Here is an 18,244-nt window from a genome sequence, read left to right as displayed (position 1 = left end):
GAGTGGTTAAACCAAACATACCACCAGTGGGTTGTATCTTTTTTTAAATTAAATTTATTGGGGTGACATTGGTTGATAAAATTATACAGGTTTCAAGTGTACAATTCTATTATACATCATCTATATATTGCATTATGTGTTTACCACCCAGAGTCAGTTCTCTTTCCATCACTATATATTTGACCCCTGTACCCTCTACTACCATCCTCCCTCCCCCTTACCCTCTGGTAACCACTATTATACTTTAATCCTATACTCCCAAGTCATTGCTGTGTATTTAATTTATATGATGCCTTTAGGTCACAGTAGTAACATCTTTCCCAACTCTGAGATAAATACAAGCTTTTGAACTGTCCAAAAGTTATTTTATTTTCATGCAACAAACAGTAGATATCTTATTCATGGGTGGTCAATTAGGTGATATAAGCAAAAGGTAGATTCACTCTGTATTTGGTACAAATTTTTTATTTTAATGAAGCCTGCAAAAAAATGGTTTCTGCATATTAACTTGTGATTAAGGGAGGACACATTTAATATTTGTTTTCACTCAGCATAGTTTGAATAAGTTCTAGTTTTTGCTGGCTAAACATGAGAGAATTAGATATACCTTTAAAAGAATTGAGATGGAACTTACTTTAAAGCTAGGGAATTAACTTATTATTTTTATTTCAAATTACAAATTAAATTCTCAACTATTTGTGGTTAATTTTGTCAATATATGGTAAAATACAGTGGATTAATAATTCCTTCTTGAACATCTGCCTTTTAGGTTATATCAAGTAATATTCTTGATAAATGTGATAAAAATGGAAAAGTATACATTCTCACCCCCTCTTAGCACAGAATTTAAGCACCATAAATGATAAAGTTCCCATCATCAATTTATGGAAAACTAGAGTGAATGCCTTGTGTTAATATGACAGCAGGATCACAATTTAATATCTAAAAGAAATTATTTTTTTGAGCAAAAAGTGATTTATTCTACTAGCCAGGGGAATTGGTGCCTGAAACGAGTAACAGAACTCATCATAGATGTAGCTCACCAAATCAATCAATTCAAATAATTACCTGAAAAAATCCCAATAATGTCACTTATTATTTAAGATGCTCAGAATTGAAAGATTACTTTTATATGTATCTATGGACTTCAGAAAATGTATAATGCTTGGAAAGCATAAAATGCATGCTTAACCATTATTTTTCCATTCTTCCTAATAATTTTGTGTATTATAGTTCTTTTCTTTTGTGACTTATTATAATATTCTCTTCATCTTCTCCACTTCTCTCAATTACCCGTTTCTTTTTTAATTGGAAGATTATTTCCTAGTATTGTTTATGAGGGTCAATTCATGTATGCCAATCTATTACCATTTCTAAAACTCATCTCCATCACAGCAAACAATTCCAGCATCAGTGAAGTCTTTTCTCTTCCTCTTGTCAATAGCTCTGCTGGAAAGAAATCTCATTTACCTAGTGCTCTCCCTTTGAAATTCAATTAGTTCCACTGTGACATTTCCTTAAGAGAGTTTAAAGAGGATTTGAAAGAATGTTGCTTGGCCATCCTGAGAATAAGTGAAGTCATACAGTTTTATGGTAATTTCCACATGGATTTTAGTACAGACAAACTGCCCATATACTAAGATTCTTACATGTATTCAAAATCTATTAGGCTTAGTTATTTCATGTATTTTATGCTTTGAATGTTGTTTGATAGACAATATATCATGCATAGACCACCTTCTGATAAAAGGACTTTTGTGTCCCTTATATTTTAGCAGTCTAGATAGCAACTCCTCTTGAATATTTTAAGGTGATCAAACAATGAATACACACTCCTCTGATGGCTGTGTCCACTATTGCTGGAGGTGAAGGATTCGGTGGAGCATATACACTAATATCCTCCCACCCAGATTCCCATAACTCAGATGGGGCCCTGCAGGACAGCACATCAACCATCTTATCAACCAATCTCCGTTTCACATAAAATAAACATGCTGTGTGTCATTAAGTGCACCTTCAGATCAATGATTTTTGCAAATGACATTCAAGTACCATTTGCGTAGTACATTTTTGCTGATAAAAGCAAATTAAATTAGCACAGCTACAAGTGCGCTGATAAAAACTCAAACTGAACAGCAGTACCATTAGCTAACAAAGTAATATTTTCTCTTTACTGCGTTCTGCCATTTAGTTATTATCCTATTGGAAATCTAATTATAATCCTTTTACTCCCTAGTCAAACTTCACAGTTTTTGCAAGCTTAGCACTGACAAGTGATTTCATTACATTTGATTGCCAGCGCCCAGATTGACTTAACTTCACTTGGAGACCTAAAAGCCCTCTCAGTTTCTCAGATTCCCTGTTTGCACATTACAGCAACAGCTCCTTTAATTAATTAGCATGAACAGCAGTAACATGAACTGCTGAACAGAAAATAACATCATTTTATGATCGCAGGGAGACTTCTCCTTTTGCATGTTTATACCTTAGTTAACTTTTGTATGACTATATTTCATTGTTAGGGACTATTGGTACAGTTGACAGTGCATGTTTCTTAAATTTTTGAAAATTGACACCATTATCTTAATAATAACAGATAAAACAAACCCAGAATATGAAGCTTGTAAATTTTAGAAAACAAACAATAGCCTTCATGAACTCACTTTCTAGTAATAAAATAAAAAGTCCAGGGAAGACAACATAATACAGTACAAGGGCGCAAGTGACTCCTGTTTCTGTCACTACATTTGTTTGGGGAAAACAAAACAAAACAATCTAGGAACTACTTTTTGCAAGAGGAATGTCAATCTCTGTGAATAATTTTTGCATTTGGTTTTTTGCCTGCATGTTTGACAACGACACAAAATCATCTAACAGTGGAATGTATTTTTCTCTGATATTTTTCCATAAATATGGTGGAATCTTAAGTAAATTTTCCTTTTTTTTTTTTGCTACTAATACACCAAAAGAGATATTAAATCCAATCTACATGTCAAAAGTAAACCAAAATTTGATGTAAAAGGTAAACCTACTTAACCTTTTTTTCCCTCTGAACCGTTTTTGTTTAGAAAAAAATGTGGGAACTTATTCAGCGAGTATAGACTGAGCATTCTAAACTATACAATGCTTATATTATCTATACGGCACTTGGTTAAGATGCCACGGAAGAAATAAAAGGAAAATGACTAAAGTACCATTTGACTCTAAAAGCAGCAGACACAATTTGAACATCACTGTGTTAAAAATACATGTATTTTACAGTATAATTTAATATACACATATTTATAATATAGAACTTTTAAGATTTATACTATGAAAGATATATGAATATTTATATTATTATCCATGATCTCAAAATCAATCTGAACTGTGTCTAGCCTTCCTTAATTTGTAACATCCTTATTATCTTCTCTCTTTGCTGCTTGCTTAGTAACCTAGAACAACAGTCCTCCAAAGAGCTTAAGATGCCATGCCAAAACTTATTTCAAAAATTTACCCTTGGGCTAAGATTGTCATTGCAGAATTTGATAGAAGTGAAAGTGATGGTAGGAGCAAATAAGGGGACCAGAGATGATGTCACATATGATTTCCTGCCATGTATGTGATATGACAAGAAAAACTAAAAGGAGAGCAGATATAATTTCTCTGTAGGCTTTGCTACTAACTCCCACCACATTGTGCTCTACACCTTTCTCTAGGGTTTCCAAGACTACTTCCTACCATACACTCATTAGTCAATAATTTCCCTCCCCTTTGATGTCTTGTGCTGTGTTGGAAGATATACATTGGCACTCTAATATTCCTATTATAAAGTGGAAATGTTCTCTTGCAAAGTATATAGCGTGTCGAAGATTAGAGAGATTGTGGGAAGTGGGTCCTTTTTCCTCTTCAGTGCTTCCTTTGAGAGTAGGAGCCTTTTACTACCCAGGGAAACTTTTACTGCAACCACTATCATAAAGCGGAAAAGACTCTAGCATACACCCAACACAGAAGACCCTAGCGTCTTTCTCCAAAGCAGATGCATATTTTTTCCCTGTAAGTTTCATTAGATGGCCTGAGTCTTCTTACTTTCTTCCCCAAGAAATATTTGTGTCTCATTTTCTTCATCCTCCATAGAGATATTTTTTTTTTAAATCTTGATCGATGGTATCTCCCAGACCATACCTTTTTGCTGTGCAATACCTGTCAGATTATAACACACATTATGCTTCTAGTTCTTTCTTAGAATGTGAAGCGCTTACGTTATGAGATAATTTGGGGCCTGATTGTCATGGGGATGGCTTACGAGTACAGCACTTAACCACTGCATTGCTAACAAAATATTTGCAATGGCTGAAAGTCTGGCGCTCTAATTATGATGATAACATAAAATATTGTCTCCAGACCTACGTTATAATTCTAGTTATATCTCACTTGCATAATAGATGAAATAGTAGTTGTAATAATAGCAAGATAGTAAGACTTGCAAGCCCAGATAGGTTGTTCTGCTACTCAGCATTTGGAGTCTACAGAACTAATTCATTAATTAAAAGGTCTTTCTGAGTATAATCTAGGAAGGGTTGTTTAACTCAACTCAAATAGCTGCTTTACTAGTTACTTTTTGCCCTATCCACATATGCAATATAATTTTTTTAAGCTTAGGATTCACTATATCCCAACCCCTACCCAGATATATTGTAAGAACATGTAAAAGGAAGCCTTTCTCTGATTAAATGTTTAAGTTTTATTATTCACTTTCACATTTGTGTTTTAAGGAAGAAAACACAGTATTTTCATAGAAGGCTGTAATCATATGTTATTGCTGTCATACCACTTTAAAAAAACAATTATTATGTTGCTGCCACAGATATTGGCACATATATATTGCTGCTATGTGGTGGTTCTATGCCAAGTTGCTTATCATTCTTGAAATGAGAAATTGGTAACCTAAAATTGGAATAGTGGAGGGAGGGGAGCAATACCTAGTATTTGTATAGCTTGGTGAACTTTGAGACATTCTTTTCTATTTCTTTTTTTGAGGGGGTACTTAATTTAAAGAGGTAACTTATTGGGTGACTTACCTGAAGCTTCCATCAATAAATTTGGTCATGGCTAAATCCAGGGTATAAATAATAAATCTATTCAAGATGTCTCCCTTCTTAATTTCCTCCAGTCCCCCTTCCTTTTAAAGGCATATTTTATTTTTATATTTGGCTAAGTTTTCCTGTTCTGTTGCACAAAAATGTGTCAAGTCTAGGCTTATTGCTAGCTCTCTCACTGGTAACAATTCCATCAGAAAAAGGATCTTGTCTCTGTGCCATTCTTAACACACACATCCGCTAGCAGGATGGTTAAGAAAGGTATGAGTAACCCCATTTTGTAAGTAGAGAAGTAACCTAAGAGAAATTAAATGGCTTGCTGTTGATAGTGGGTTCTAAAACACTGTTCCCTCTTAATTCCCTCTCCCACTGTTCTCGATATCAATCAATATTGATAATGTCACTATCAATCCATGCCTGTAAAAATCTCTCATAGTTAGGTAGCTAAGATATGAAGTCAGACAATTAAGTTCACGAACTCATCCTAGAAAAAGTGCTACATACCTCATTGCTGAATGTCACTACAGTCACCTTTGAAGTACTCCCCTTGTGAAGCTATGCACCAATGCCAGCACCTAATCCACCCTTCAAAGCAGTTTTGGAATGTTTTCTGGAATGGTCATCAGAGATGTCATAGTATTACCCCTGATGTCCTGAATGTCATCAAAATGTCTTCCTTTGAATATTTCCTTTATCTTTGGGTAAAGAAAGAAGTCATTGGGGGCCAGATCAGGTTAGTATGGAGGGTGTTCCAATACATTTATTTGTTTACTGGCTAAAAACTCCCTCCCAGACAGTGCCGTGTGAGCTGGTGCATGGTCATGATGCAAGAGCCATGAATTGTTGGCGAAAAGTTCAGATTTTCTAAGTTTTTCATGCAGCCTTCTCAGCACTTCCAGATAACAAACTTGGTTAACTGTTTTTCCAGTTCGTACAAATTCATAATGAATAATTCCTCTGATATCAAAAAAGGTTAGCAAGATCATTGCAACAAGTTTGCGAACTTAATTGTCAGGCCTCATATTTATCTGGACTATAATATTATTCCATACAAAACAAAACATCGGGGCTTGGGTGGTGAAAGGCTTCTCCAGTTTGTAGTTAATTAACCAAAGCAATAGTCTAAAACCAACTATAATTGAATAATGACTTCTGCCTTAAAACTTTGCAGAGATTGGGGTAATACTTAGAAAAATCACACAAATACCATATATCTCTCTTTTGTATTTAACACTGTGTAGAGATGCTGAAATAGTAATAGAAGGGACACACCTGGAGCACCCAACTCAGGTGACCAGGGAGATTTTGCCACTGGGCCCCACAAGACACCTACTATATAAGGTCGCTGTACTAAAACCAGAAGATGTAGCAGCTCAATCCAATACATTGAAACAAACATAGGGAGGCTGCCAAAATGCAGAGACAAAGAAACATATCCCAAATGAAAAAACAAAACAAAGCTCCAGAAAAACAACTAAACAAAATGGAGACAGGCAATCTACCAGATGCTGAGTTCAAAACACTGGTTATAAGGATGCTGTGTGATCTCACCAAGAACTTCAAAAAAGAAATAAGAAACATTAAAATGGAGATGGAAAAAAAATACTAATCAGAAATGAAGAAAACTGTAACTGAAATTAAGAATACATTTGAAGGAATCAACTAGATTAGATGAAGCAGAGAATGAAATCAGCGATTTGGAAGATAAGTAGCAGAAAACACCCAATCATAGGAGAGAAAGGAAGGGAGGGAGGGAGGGAGGGAGGAAAGAAGGAAAGAGAGAGAGAGAGAGAGAGAGAGAGAGAGAGAGAGAGAGAGAGAGAGAGAGAGAGAGAGAGAGAGAGAGGGAGGGAGGGAGGGAGGAAGGGAGGGAGGGAAAAAAAGGAAGAGAGAAAGAAAGAGAGAAAGAATCCAAACAAATAAGGATAGTTTAAGGGGCATCCAGGACAACATCAAGCATAGGAACATTCTCATCATAGGGGCACCAGAAGAAGAAGAGAGAGAGAGCAAGGAATTGAAAACCTATTTGAAGAAACAATGACTGAAAACTTCCCTCACTTGGTGAAGGAAATAGACATACAAGCCCAGAAAGTACAGAGAGTCCAAAACAAGATGAACCCAAACAGGCCAACACCAAGACACATCATAATTAAAATGGCAAAGGATAAAGACAAAGAGAGAATTCTAAAAGCAGCAAGAGTGAAGCAACTAGTAATTTATAAGGGAGCTTCCATAAGACTGTCAGATTTTCTTAACAGAAACTTTGCAGGTTAGAGGGGATTGGCAGAAAATATTCAAAGTGAAGAAAAATAAGGACCTACAGCCAAGATTACTCTACCCAACAAAGCTATCATTTAGAATTGAAGGACAGATAAAGAGCTTCCCAGAATAGAAAAATTTAAAGGAGTTCATCACCGCCAAACCAGTATTACAAGGAATCTTAGAAGGATTTCTTTAAGATGAAAAATAAAAGACCAAAATTATGAATAATAAAATGGCAATAACTACATATCTATCAACAATTACTTTACATGTAAATTGATTAAATGCTCTTACAAAAAGACAGAGTGGCTGATTGGATAAGGAAACAAGACCCTTACATGTGCTGCCTACAAGGGATTCATTTCAAAGGTAAAGACACACACAGACTGAAAGGAATGGACTGGGAAAATGATATTTAATGAAAATGGAAATGATAAAAAAAAATTCTGGCGTAGCAATACTTATACCAGACAACATAGACTTTAACACAAAGGCTATAACAAGAGACAATGATGGACCCAGTAATCCCATTTCTGGGTATTTATCTGAATAAAACCAAAACACTACTTCAAAAGGACATTGCATCCGTATGTTCATTGCAGCATTATTTACAATAACCAAGATATGGAGTCAACCTGGGTGTCCATCAGTGGATGAATGGATAAAGAAGAGATGGTACATATATACAATGGAATGTTACTGAGGCATAAAAAAAGAATGAAATCTTGTCATCTGAAACAATATGGATGTACCCAGAGGGTATTTTGCTAAATGGAATAAGACAGACAGAGACAGACAAATGTTATATAACTTCACTTATATGTGGAATCTAGAAATCAGGCTAAACAAACAAACAAAACAGAAGCAATCTCATAGATACAGAGAGCATTTTGATGGTTGCCAGATTAGGGAAAGCAGGGGAGATGGGTGAAGTGGGGGAGGAAATTAAGTTGTACAAATTGATAGTTACAAAATAGTCATGGGGATGTAGAGTACAACCTGGGTAATATAATCAGTTGTATTGTAATAACTATGTATGGTGTCAGACAAGTACTGGATTTATGGGAGTGATCACTTTGTAAGTTATATAAATGTTGAATCACTGTGTTGTACACCTGAAACCAATGTAATACTATATGTCAACTGTAATTGAAAAATTTTTTAAAAAAGAAATTAAGAGAAAAGTAAAATAAAACATTGGTAATAATCCACGTACTTAAGGTTGCATCTACTTTATATCAGTAATGCAAATGCTTATTTGGGCAACATTTCACCAAACCCCTATTAGCTTTCAAGAAAGCATATTTTTATTAGTATTTCTTTTCTATGTTTCTATTATTCTATAAATATTTAAGTGCTCTTATTTTCTTGAAAACAATGCAAATGAATGTCATGTTATCTCAGCATTGGTGAATAACCACTTAAAATGAGTGAGGCACAACCCACAACTAAAATGTTACAATATCCTGGTAACTGCACTTCAAACTTCTATGGGAAATATAGGAAATGGTCATTTTTAGCATTGTTCAAGCAAACATTTAATATTTTTCCATTGCTTCCATTATCACTTTTCTCCATATTTTGATTCCTTTGAAATGAGGATTTTTAGTATTTTTCTATCAGTTCAATATACAAAGAGAGCAGTTAAAAGTTATAAAAAGAGCTTAATTGTGCTTTTATGTATTATACTAATACATTTTCAATATGCGTCCTATACAAAACTCAAATAAATTTGACCTTTACAAAACATTTGTAACTTATTTATGGAAGGTGGGTGGTAAGATGTTAGATATTTTTGGAGGATCAGCATAGAAAGATAAGTAGCTTACTACTTTTCACCTTGGCGTTATCTACAACAAGAAGTAGTGAAAGAATCTGTCATTCCACATATGACATAAGTGCTTAGAATAGCTTAGTATGACTCTGAACATAGTCAGTGTTCCATAAATATTAGTTTTTATTTGTTCTTTCCCTGTCTTTCTCTTCCCTGGTGGAAAATAGAATTCAAGTACTTCTGAAGCTCTTAGTGTGCCTCAAAATTTGGAGGTCTATGTGCTGACACATGCGCTTTTAGTGCTATTTTATCACTGGTCTATGGGAGACACAATGAAGTGGTAGGAAGAGCACTGGTCTAGTCATCAGGGTTTCCCAGTTACTAACTGGCTAACTCAGTCACTAACCTTGAGAAGTCCTTCAATCTTTCTCTGACTTAATTTTAGTAAAATAGTAATAATATTTGTCTAATCTTCCTGATCAATAAGTTAGATCAATACTCTATAACAAGTATGACAGGTAAAATATATTATTGCTATGTCCTATAAAATACACGTAAAGTTAGCATTTGTGTTTGCATATACACATATACATTTTAGTAGGGGTGAAATATTTAGCATATACTTGATATATAAAATTTTCTCTAAAATATATGCTCTTTAGTATACAGTCATGGTAAATATATTTTTATATTTTATCCCCATATGAGACTAGAAGGGAGGGACTAATCTCCCATTTTAGGGTGGGTCTTACAAGAAGTAGAGATTAGATAAAGGGGGAAAGGGTATATTAAAGAATCAATTCACAAAAACAAAGTGAATCAAAAGCTAGCAAGAGAGGTTGATACTCCATTATGATACCATTACAAAGAACAGACTTGTCTTTGGTTTGATTAAAATATAAGTCAGATGTTTTTTAGGGCTAATAAGTCGAAGTGGTTATTATGTTCAAGAAACTTTCATTTTTTAAAAAGTGCCACATTATAATAATAAGCACTGCACCCTTCTGAAAAATGATTTTAAATCAGTGCTTTTCTCTGGACACAGAGAAATCAAGTGCTATACTATTTTATTATCTGCCCCATATCTTGGAATGGTCTACTTTTCCTACTCTCAAATTAATAGTTTCAAGCTCATGCTGCTGTACTAATAACTAACTGGACCCCGGACTAACCTCACTACTGTTGTTCATTTGTTCTGAGAATGTCACATTCTGAAAATGTTTCCACAATTGAAGTAGAATTCATGCAATTAATTGCATATTTAATTTGGATTGAAGGTAAGATTAAAGTAGAGCATTAACCAGTACGTTGTTTTATCTCTCTCTTATTCAGGTTAGGAAAACATGACTTTTCTAATGTGATCTTATTTAGTGCCAAAGAACATAGTGTCCATTTGAAAATCAGAGACACATCACTAATTAAGTAACTTAAAAGAAAACGTAGCGCTTAACACTTAGCCAGAGAAATCATTTATAAAATATTGCCATTAGTTCGCAAATATGTTAGCTATCTGAAGAGAAAGGTTTGGTAGCCCAAAGGATGCTTGTAATGCCTGTTAGTTCTTAAAGAAGTCCCATTGTTTATATAAGTGAATAAGAGGTAAGGAAACACTTGGAAGAAAACATGAGCCCTGGGTAGAAAAAATAATTTTTTTCTAAACATCAATTTAAACCTTCAAAAACATTATAGACACATTTCTTGGCAGTTTAAAAAAAATAAATAGTGAGAAGTTACTTTTAAATAACTATTCTCTCAGGGAAGGAAATCTCATCCTGAGGGGAAATGGCAATCATTAACAATGATTTCAACTCAGAGAAAACGGCGTGGATCTTTTACTCATGTGTTAGACTGTGAAAGGGGGAAAAAATACCTTTTTAAATGCCTTGCTTATTAAGCTAGTCATGCGTTTTACCACAGGTTGTAAAGCAGCAGAACATGCACGAGGGGCTCATAAGTATATTTTAAAGTTTGGGAATATCATTTACACGGTTTTATATTTTCAATATCACCCCCAGAGAATAAGATTAAGCTTTAAACTACTGTAAATCTACAGTTTTGCTCACCTTTGTATAATTTCATTTTTAATAGAATGAGACTCACATGGGTGAATATATGATTAAGGGATAGCCTAATAAAATAATTCATTTATTGCACACAGATTTATTCAAGCCTTGGTCATATATAGCACCGCAAAATACTATAAAGCCAGTTTGTGGTTTTCCGTGAGTTCATTGAGTAGATTTTGGATTTTTTCTGTTGGAATGAAATTTTGACCCAGTCTTATTGTTTTTTCCTGTGCAGCCTGAACACTGATGGCGGAACTCCACCTGATCATAGGCACGGATAGTATGCTGTAGCAGTTACCTGATTATCTAGTGTTGTAATTCTTTAGAATTCATACTCAAATTCTTAAAACATGGAACCTTCAATTGCTATTTGTTCATCACCAATAAATAGAATCTTGCACGTACAGGAAAAATGTGCTAGAGAATGGGTTTCACACGTTGTTAGGGTATAATCATAATGATGATTGAATATGATAACTTTACACTTCTGTAACCCCTCTCTTCCATGGAGTTCATAGTGCTTCATAAATGTTACCATGTTAATGCACACAGCATCCTAGAGGGGGTAGAACTTTTAAGACAGAGAAAATGCTATTTCTAAATGGTGTAACAGAAATTAAAATGCAGATATGCCCACTTTAAGCTGTGATTACTATGAAATAGCTTTACATTTGGCTGATCTGGGATTTAACAGGAATTATGTGAGGACATAATTTGTTTGTGCAAATGATCACTATTTGTTATGACTGTTTTAGAGCTCACCTTTCTAAAAGATACACGTTGCTTGTAGCACACTCTAAGGGAACATAGAGAGCTTTAGTTTGTAGATTTTACCACACCTAGTTCTTCCTTTGATCTGTTGATGGTGGAACAACTCATTTAATCCCTTTCTATTAGCACATTCCTTATCTGTAAAGAAGGTAATGATAAAAACACATACCCAAGCTACTAAAAATACCCCATTTATACTTTCTGCTCTGTTCCCATCTCCGATCCTGCTTCCTCTCTATTAAACTATCATCAAGCAAACTGAAAAATCTATAGACATAAGAAAACAGAAAGGCAGATATGATGGGTCGGTCACATCACAGATATTTTCCATTGCACACCCTCTGGTCTACACGTGGCCCGATGCCTAAGATGTTCCAGTGATTAGAACCAAATGGGTCATTTGGCTTGAATTGCCCAGGAAATGGCCTCAAATATTTTTAACTGTTTACTTAATGGAGACCTGGCCAAAGGCTGGTGGCAAATACCTGTCATTATTTTCATGCCTCCTAAGAATCTAATAGAGCAGTATTCCAATGTGTCAAATGGTACTCCGGTGATCAAAAAGATTTAATGCCCCCCTAAAGTGCCCTCCTTACACAAGCAAAATCAAATCCATTACATTATTTTTACATCTGCCTGAGAATTAAGTTCTTTTGTGACAGAAGCACCGTTTATCTTATGTAAAAAGCCAACTGAGTTTTTATCAATTTTCCAATAATCAGTTCCCTGTGACAGTACATGCAATTTCTGCTGGAATGGCTACCTACCTTACACACTTTTAAATATTACATTAATTCATATTAATGTGACATTACAGTCATTCCATTCTCTGAAAGAATTCCTTCTAAGGTACAGGCATTTGGCTTCTGGTGCTCTCTACAGACTAAAAGGTCTACTTGTGTAGATGAGGTGTGATGATGCTTTAACCTAATTCACTGAACTAATGCAAATTAGAAGCAAGTCATGGAGAAGGACTGAAGCAAATGAAAATTTTTAAGATTACATTAATACCAAATATCTGAATTAAATAACAGAGGTATGACTAAAATATAGCATCCAGAAATGTCTCATTATTTGATGGCAAACAGCATATATTGAACTATAGGGGAAACGGAACAGCATTTTCAAATTAAGTCACTTCAGAATAAACTAGTGTCTTTTTTACAAATAGATATGTTTAATCGACTTTGCTTGACTATGTGGAATCCTTATGTGTTTTCTTCTGGCCCTTTCCCATATATCTGTGTTTTTAATGACACCTGATTTTAGCTTTTCCTTTTCATCAGTTTCAGATATATACCACAGAATGCCAGGCTCACACTAACTTGAGTTTGGAACAGTCAGGTGTGGCCCTTTAGGGCATAACTGATGGGCAGAGGCTCATCTCCTGTACAGAGGTGGCCATACCAGACAGCTGGGTCATGGTGTATGCTCACGTCAGACCTTGATGTGCTAAGGGAAGGACTTCATGGGCCCTCATTTTTATTTTTAAAATGGTCACTTTGTGTGTGTCAAAGGCCCTTTTACTTATCTGATAAATCTTAAAGCAATAAACTCTGTCCGCTCCCCCAAATGTCACTCCTTGTAAGTCCCTGAGCTCCCTAACATTGCTCTGGAGAGGCTTTGTTCCTTGCTCTTCCTGATCTTTAATCTTGCCTGCACCCAGAATGCATATTAGATCATCTCTGTTTGGAACTCAAGTACAAACCCTCTTAAAAACATGAAACATTCAATTACTAATTAGCTGTTTCCTGTTCTTAATGAAGTGAGCATGCAAGGTTTGGATTAAAATTCAGCTACTGCTCTCCTCTGTTTATAGTTCCAGATGTTTTTGTTTTATCTAGGAGTTTACTTTGACAGCTACTACTAAATGATAAATCACTCATATTATAGCTGAAATGCATTTTGAAATTGAGATGTGGCAAACTTTGAGATTGCTCCAAGGATCAGTGTCAGTTCGCAGGTCAATATCAGCTCCTTCCTTATGATCACTCAGTATCGGCATATGTAAAACAGTAACAGAATCTGTGTCAACATCATGCAGCCTGCTATGCAAGATTCCATGTTGCTACTATCTTCTAAATTAGGAGAAAAAATTTTATTACTATGAAATCTCAATTTAATTGTATTCTGGGTAGAAAAATTGATTTATATTAATACTGTCTTCTTTTTGCTGGCCTAGTGTTTCTGTGGATTTTTGATCTGCTGTGGAAACAGTTTCAGATAGCCCTTATAAACCGGCACATTTAATGAAGGATGTGGGCAGATATGTTTGTCTTTTTTTTATAAAGATAATAATTAAACATAATAAAGGAGGGAGACTTTCAGAAATTTCATTTTTCTAAAGGACAAATGATGATTGCTTTTTGGCGTTTGTTACTATGCTCATGTACCTTTTTTAGAGGATATTATTTTTTTTTGTCATTGCTGTCAAGTTTGTAATGTTCACAATTTGTATTGCATGATTTAAGCTTTAGCTATAGAGTATAAATTTCAATACTGGTAAAATGACTGCCATTTGATGTTGAAGAACTTTCCTTTGACATTTTGGCTATGTATGCAGAGGATAAGGTAGACTGGAATACTGAGCAACTATCTGGTACATTTTATCAGAATAGTCTCAGATGCCACAGGGAGTCAGAAGAATTCTCTGGGGTGACAGATGACTATACAGTTTCCAAAAATTCAAGCTTTGTTTTCTTCTGATTGCTGGAAAGGTTCAGGTGAATTCCATGTGCTCGTAGTCTAGTTGCCCTCTAACGAAGTCTGAACCTTCAGTTCATCTGACTAATATAGACACAGATTATTTTATTCTTCTATTAACTTACCACATCTTTATTTTTGGTTCTGAGGTACTATCCAGAAGATCCCCCTGATACCACACTATGCCTTCTACACAAAAAGAATAAATATTTTAAAGATTTTATATGCAAGTCTTAAAAAGTGTATTTTCTTCCTGACAATGCTAAGCTTGAACTAAACCAAATTAATGTTTTAGAGTAGGCATATCAGTCCAACAACAATAAATTACTCACCTTTATGTGTGAAGATGATACATTTCACTCACAAACATAGACTTGAAGTGTTTCTTAAGCATGGGTGATAGATTTGTACTGATCATCCACACTTTCTTTTCTGGTTCTTCTTTTGTGACCATAGGCCAATTTTTATGAGGCCATAAGCCATGGCTGTGGAAAAGAACAAGGTTAGACAAAATGAGATAGAATCATTTTTTGAAAATTGTTTCCAATTATAATTTTTACCCACACCATTAAATATTTTCTAACTTTAGGATGGTATGGATTCTTTCGATTACCAAGATTTAAATAGAAACTGGTTTGACCAAACACAGTGGAAAAAATCATATTCAGAACTAGTCTCCCTTCATGCAATATACACAGTCTCAGAGTTAACCTGGGGAGAGGAAATTCTAAATCTACAAAACTCATTACCCGAGACCATGCCCAGATATTCCTTTCTCCCTGTTTTGGTAAAACATAGGGATCTCAAATATACCATTATGTACAAAATGAAAAGTAAAATAGATTGCTATAAACATCACAGTTTATGAAAAGAATCTTCAGTCTTCAATGTCTTCAGTGCTGTGGAAAGAACGGAAGCTACAGTATGAAACTTGAAGGATCTTTGAAAACTGACACATTAATATATAGAAATGTTAAGAAATTCAAAATTTTACCGATACTGAAGCAAGCCTGTTATAGCAGATCATTTAGATTCCTGAAGACAGAAGTTTAGTATTTTTAAGCACGTATCAGAATTACTCCTCAGAAGAACTAACTTGTTTTCTTTGTTTTAAAGGGGATAACTATTACTGTTTAACAATGGCACAACAGTTTTATTCGGCCTGAAAGGTCCTTGCTGGCTTTACATAAATGAAGATGCTTGTGATTCCAGTTTATCTCTGAAACTGTTCAACATGGAACTATTTCAATTGTGTTTATCAGCAAAGCTTTGTTTACTGAAGCAGCTTCTCAATCAATATTGTGTTATAAAAAAAGGAACGTGTGTACATTCTAAAAGCAATGATGTAAACTTTGTCCTTGCATTAGATTGATGAGTTTAAGAATATGAACTAAATCCTCATGGCTAAAGTAACTTGACCATATTTGATGCTTTTCTATGCTCACTTCAGCTTGGCTTTTTGTCTTTTAAGGGAAAAAATGCGGTAGTATGTTAGAGACTAGAAACTTATATGTATGGTTTCTCTGTTCTACCATATATTAAGTTAAAGTATACCTTCTTTGTTAAAAATGTACTTGCTAAACTTCAGTATAAATAAAAGCATTTTGACTTTGTCAATTGTCACTGAGTTTTTATTTTCATATTGCCAATTGTAGTCATTGAAGGAGAGTCCTAGTGCAAATCGAAATATAGGAACTAGGAAGGTGTTTGGAAAGCTTCCTCTGGTTTGGTTATTTTCGAACAAATATGAATATACATCTTATTTCAGTTTGTCTGTTTAAATAGATCAACAGTATAGTCCTTTATTCTTCTATTGAATCCCACTAGATTGCCTTTTCCTGGCTGTGTGTGCTTAATGTGCTTCTAGGAGGAAGGGTTGTATTGGGAAGCAGGGAAAATATGGTGAAATCAAGAATGAAAAATATTTTCTGAATATTATTTCTAAAAAGTTTCTCTCAAACCACCTTCAGTGGGGAACAACAACAAAAACAAGAGGGGACATATTATCTACTCTGGCCCGAAGAAAGTCCAGGTATCCTTGTACATCCAAGTATCCATTATAGCTTAATGAAAAACCAAGGCTGGACGAAGAAAACCTAATGCCATAGTCTTCCCCTACACTTTATCTAATCTGTCTTCACCTTCTCCTTGATTCATTTCCACTACAATCCTGGAGACCTATCAAATTCTGGTTCACCAAGGAACCTCTCAGTTTTTCCTATACAGTACCATTTCCGCTTTTCACCCTGTCTTGTGAAAGGTGTGTGGTGTCCCACAGTGCTTCTAGCTAGCCAGCCCACAACTGTAGTCTTCTAGTTTGGAACTATGTTGCTTAATTCCACAGATCTTTCCTCTTATCATCATCTCCTCACCGTCATCATTTTATGGAAGTTTTAGGGGTCCTGAGAAGACTATAAGCTCTTGTTTTGCTCTAGAGGTGAAAGATCCTGAAGTGTTTTTTTTGTTGGCTAAACAGGCCTGCTCTAGCTGTATGCCCTTCCCCCCACCATAACACAATAAGCAGGGTACCAAATAGTCAATCCAATGATATGCAAGGTTGCATTACGTAGTACTTAATGTTATGACCAAAGGAATCCTGTGTCATTAGCTGCTCAATTCTCAGAGGTGCAGGAGCCCAACACTGTGTGTGGTTTAGCCCCATCTAGTAGCAGTTATCCCCACTGTCTTAACATTGATGAGGGTGATTCAATTCTGGGTCGAGTGATGGCTGGGACTTCTTGGGAAGTGGAGGCAACTATAGGAATTCCTTGGTTATTTGAAGCCAACTTCTTTGGCCCATCTGGAGAGAGTGAGCAAGGAAAATACTGGGGGTGAAGCCCACCTGTACCTCCATATTTCCTGGAATAGGATTGCTTGTCATTTTAATGCAAACCATTGACCACCCTACCACATCCTCCTCCTCACCTTAATAAAAGGAACTGGGTACAGGATAGGAATTTTTTCATCACAGGGCAATGGTTTCACTGTGTATCAATTCTTTCTCTTGTATAAACCTTTTTCTAGGGTTGGGAGAACCAGTGTTACACCATTGCCCTTGCACTCTCTTTGAAGAACATGGTTTATATTCATCCTGAGATTGTGTCTGGAGGAGATGAATCAGCCTCATGCAAACTTCAGGGACTCTGATCTCAAGTTCACTACTTGTGGAATCATAGTTGGGGAACACAACTGCTTCCACCTCCAGACAAACTCATAGAACCTTCATCTGTAATTACAATCATAGTATAAAGTTGTCTTCTCATGCCATTCAAAGCACCTAAACATTTTGGGGACCCAATTGTTATCACTCTTTCCAACTAACATACATCTATAAATGAATGCCAAGGGATTTGATCATGAAGGCCCCCCTCCAAGATCAAACATGAATGTTGTGCTTTCTTACTCAAGGAAAAGTGTCTATATGGATGATGTTCCAAAAATAACGTAATGAAATTTTAGATTAAAGAGTGGAAGGGTCTTCAAAGACTATCAATAGACTGATATCTCAAAGGTAGGCACACAATTACTATTTGCACAATTATAATTCCAAGGAGCTACTTCTTTTATTAGACAGCTCTCAATATTAGAAA

General features: G+C 35.2%; 1 protein-coding gene across 1 annotated transcript in view; it reads left to right on the top strand.

Moving 5' to 3' along the window:
- DACH2 (dachshund family transcription factor 2) overlaps nucleotides 1-16,102 on the top strand; it is a 661,323-nt gene extending 645,221 nt beyond the window's left edge. Inside the window, exon 13 of the mRNA XM_033108843.1 lies at nucleotides 11,416-16,102. Coding sequence (XP_032964734.1) covers nucleotides 11,416-11,420 — 5 coding nt within the window. The 3' untranslated portion in view covers nucleotides 11,421-16,102. The remainder of the gene's footprint in view (nucleotides 1-11,415) is intronic.
- Nucleotides 16,103-18,244: the final 2,142 nt, after the last annotated feature.

Source organism: Rhinolophus ferrumequinum, chromosome X (assembly GCF_004115265.2).
Source record: "Rhinolophus ferrumequinum isolate MPI-CBG mRhiFer1 chromosome X, mRhiFer1_v1.p, whole genome shotgun sequence".
Classification (NCBI taxonomy): Eukaryota; Metazoa; Chordata; class Mammalia; order Chiroptera; family Rhinolophidae; genus Rhinolophus; species Rhinolophus ferrumequinum.
Note: the sequence above shows the minus strand (reverse complement) of the source record. Positions and strands in the feature narration are given on the sequence as shown.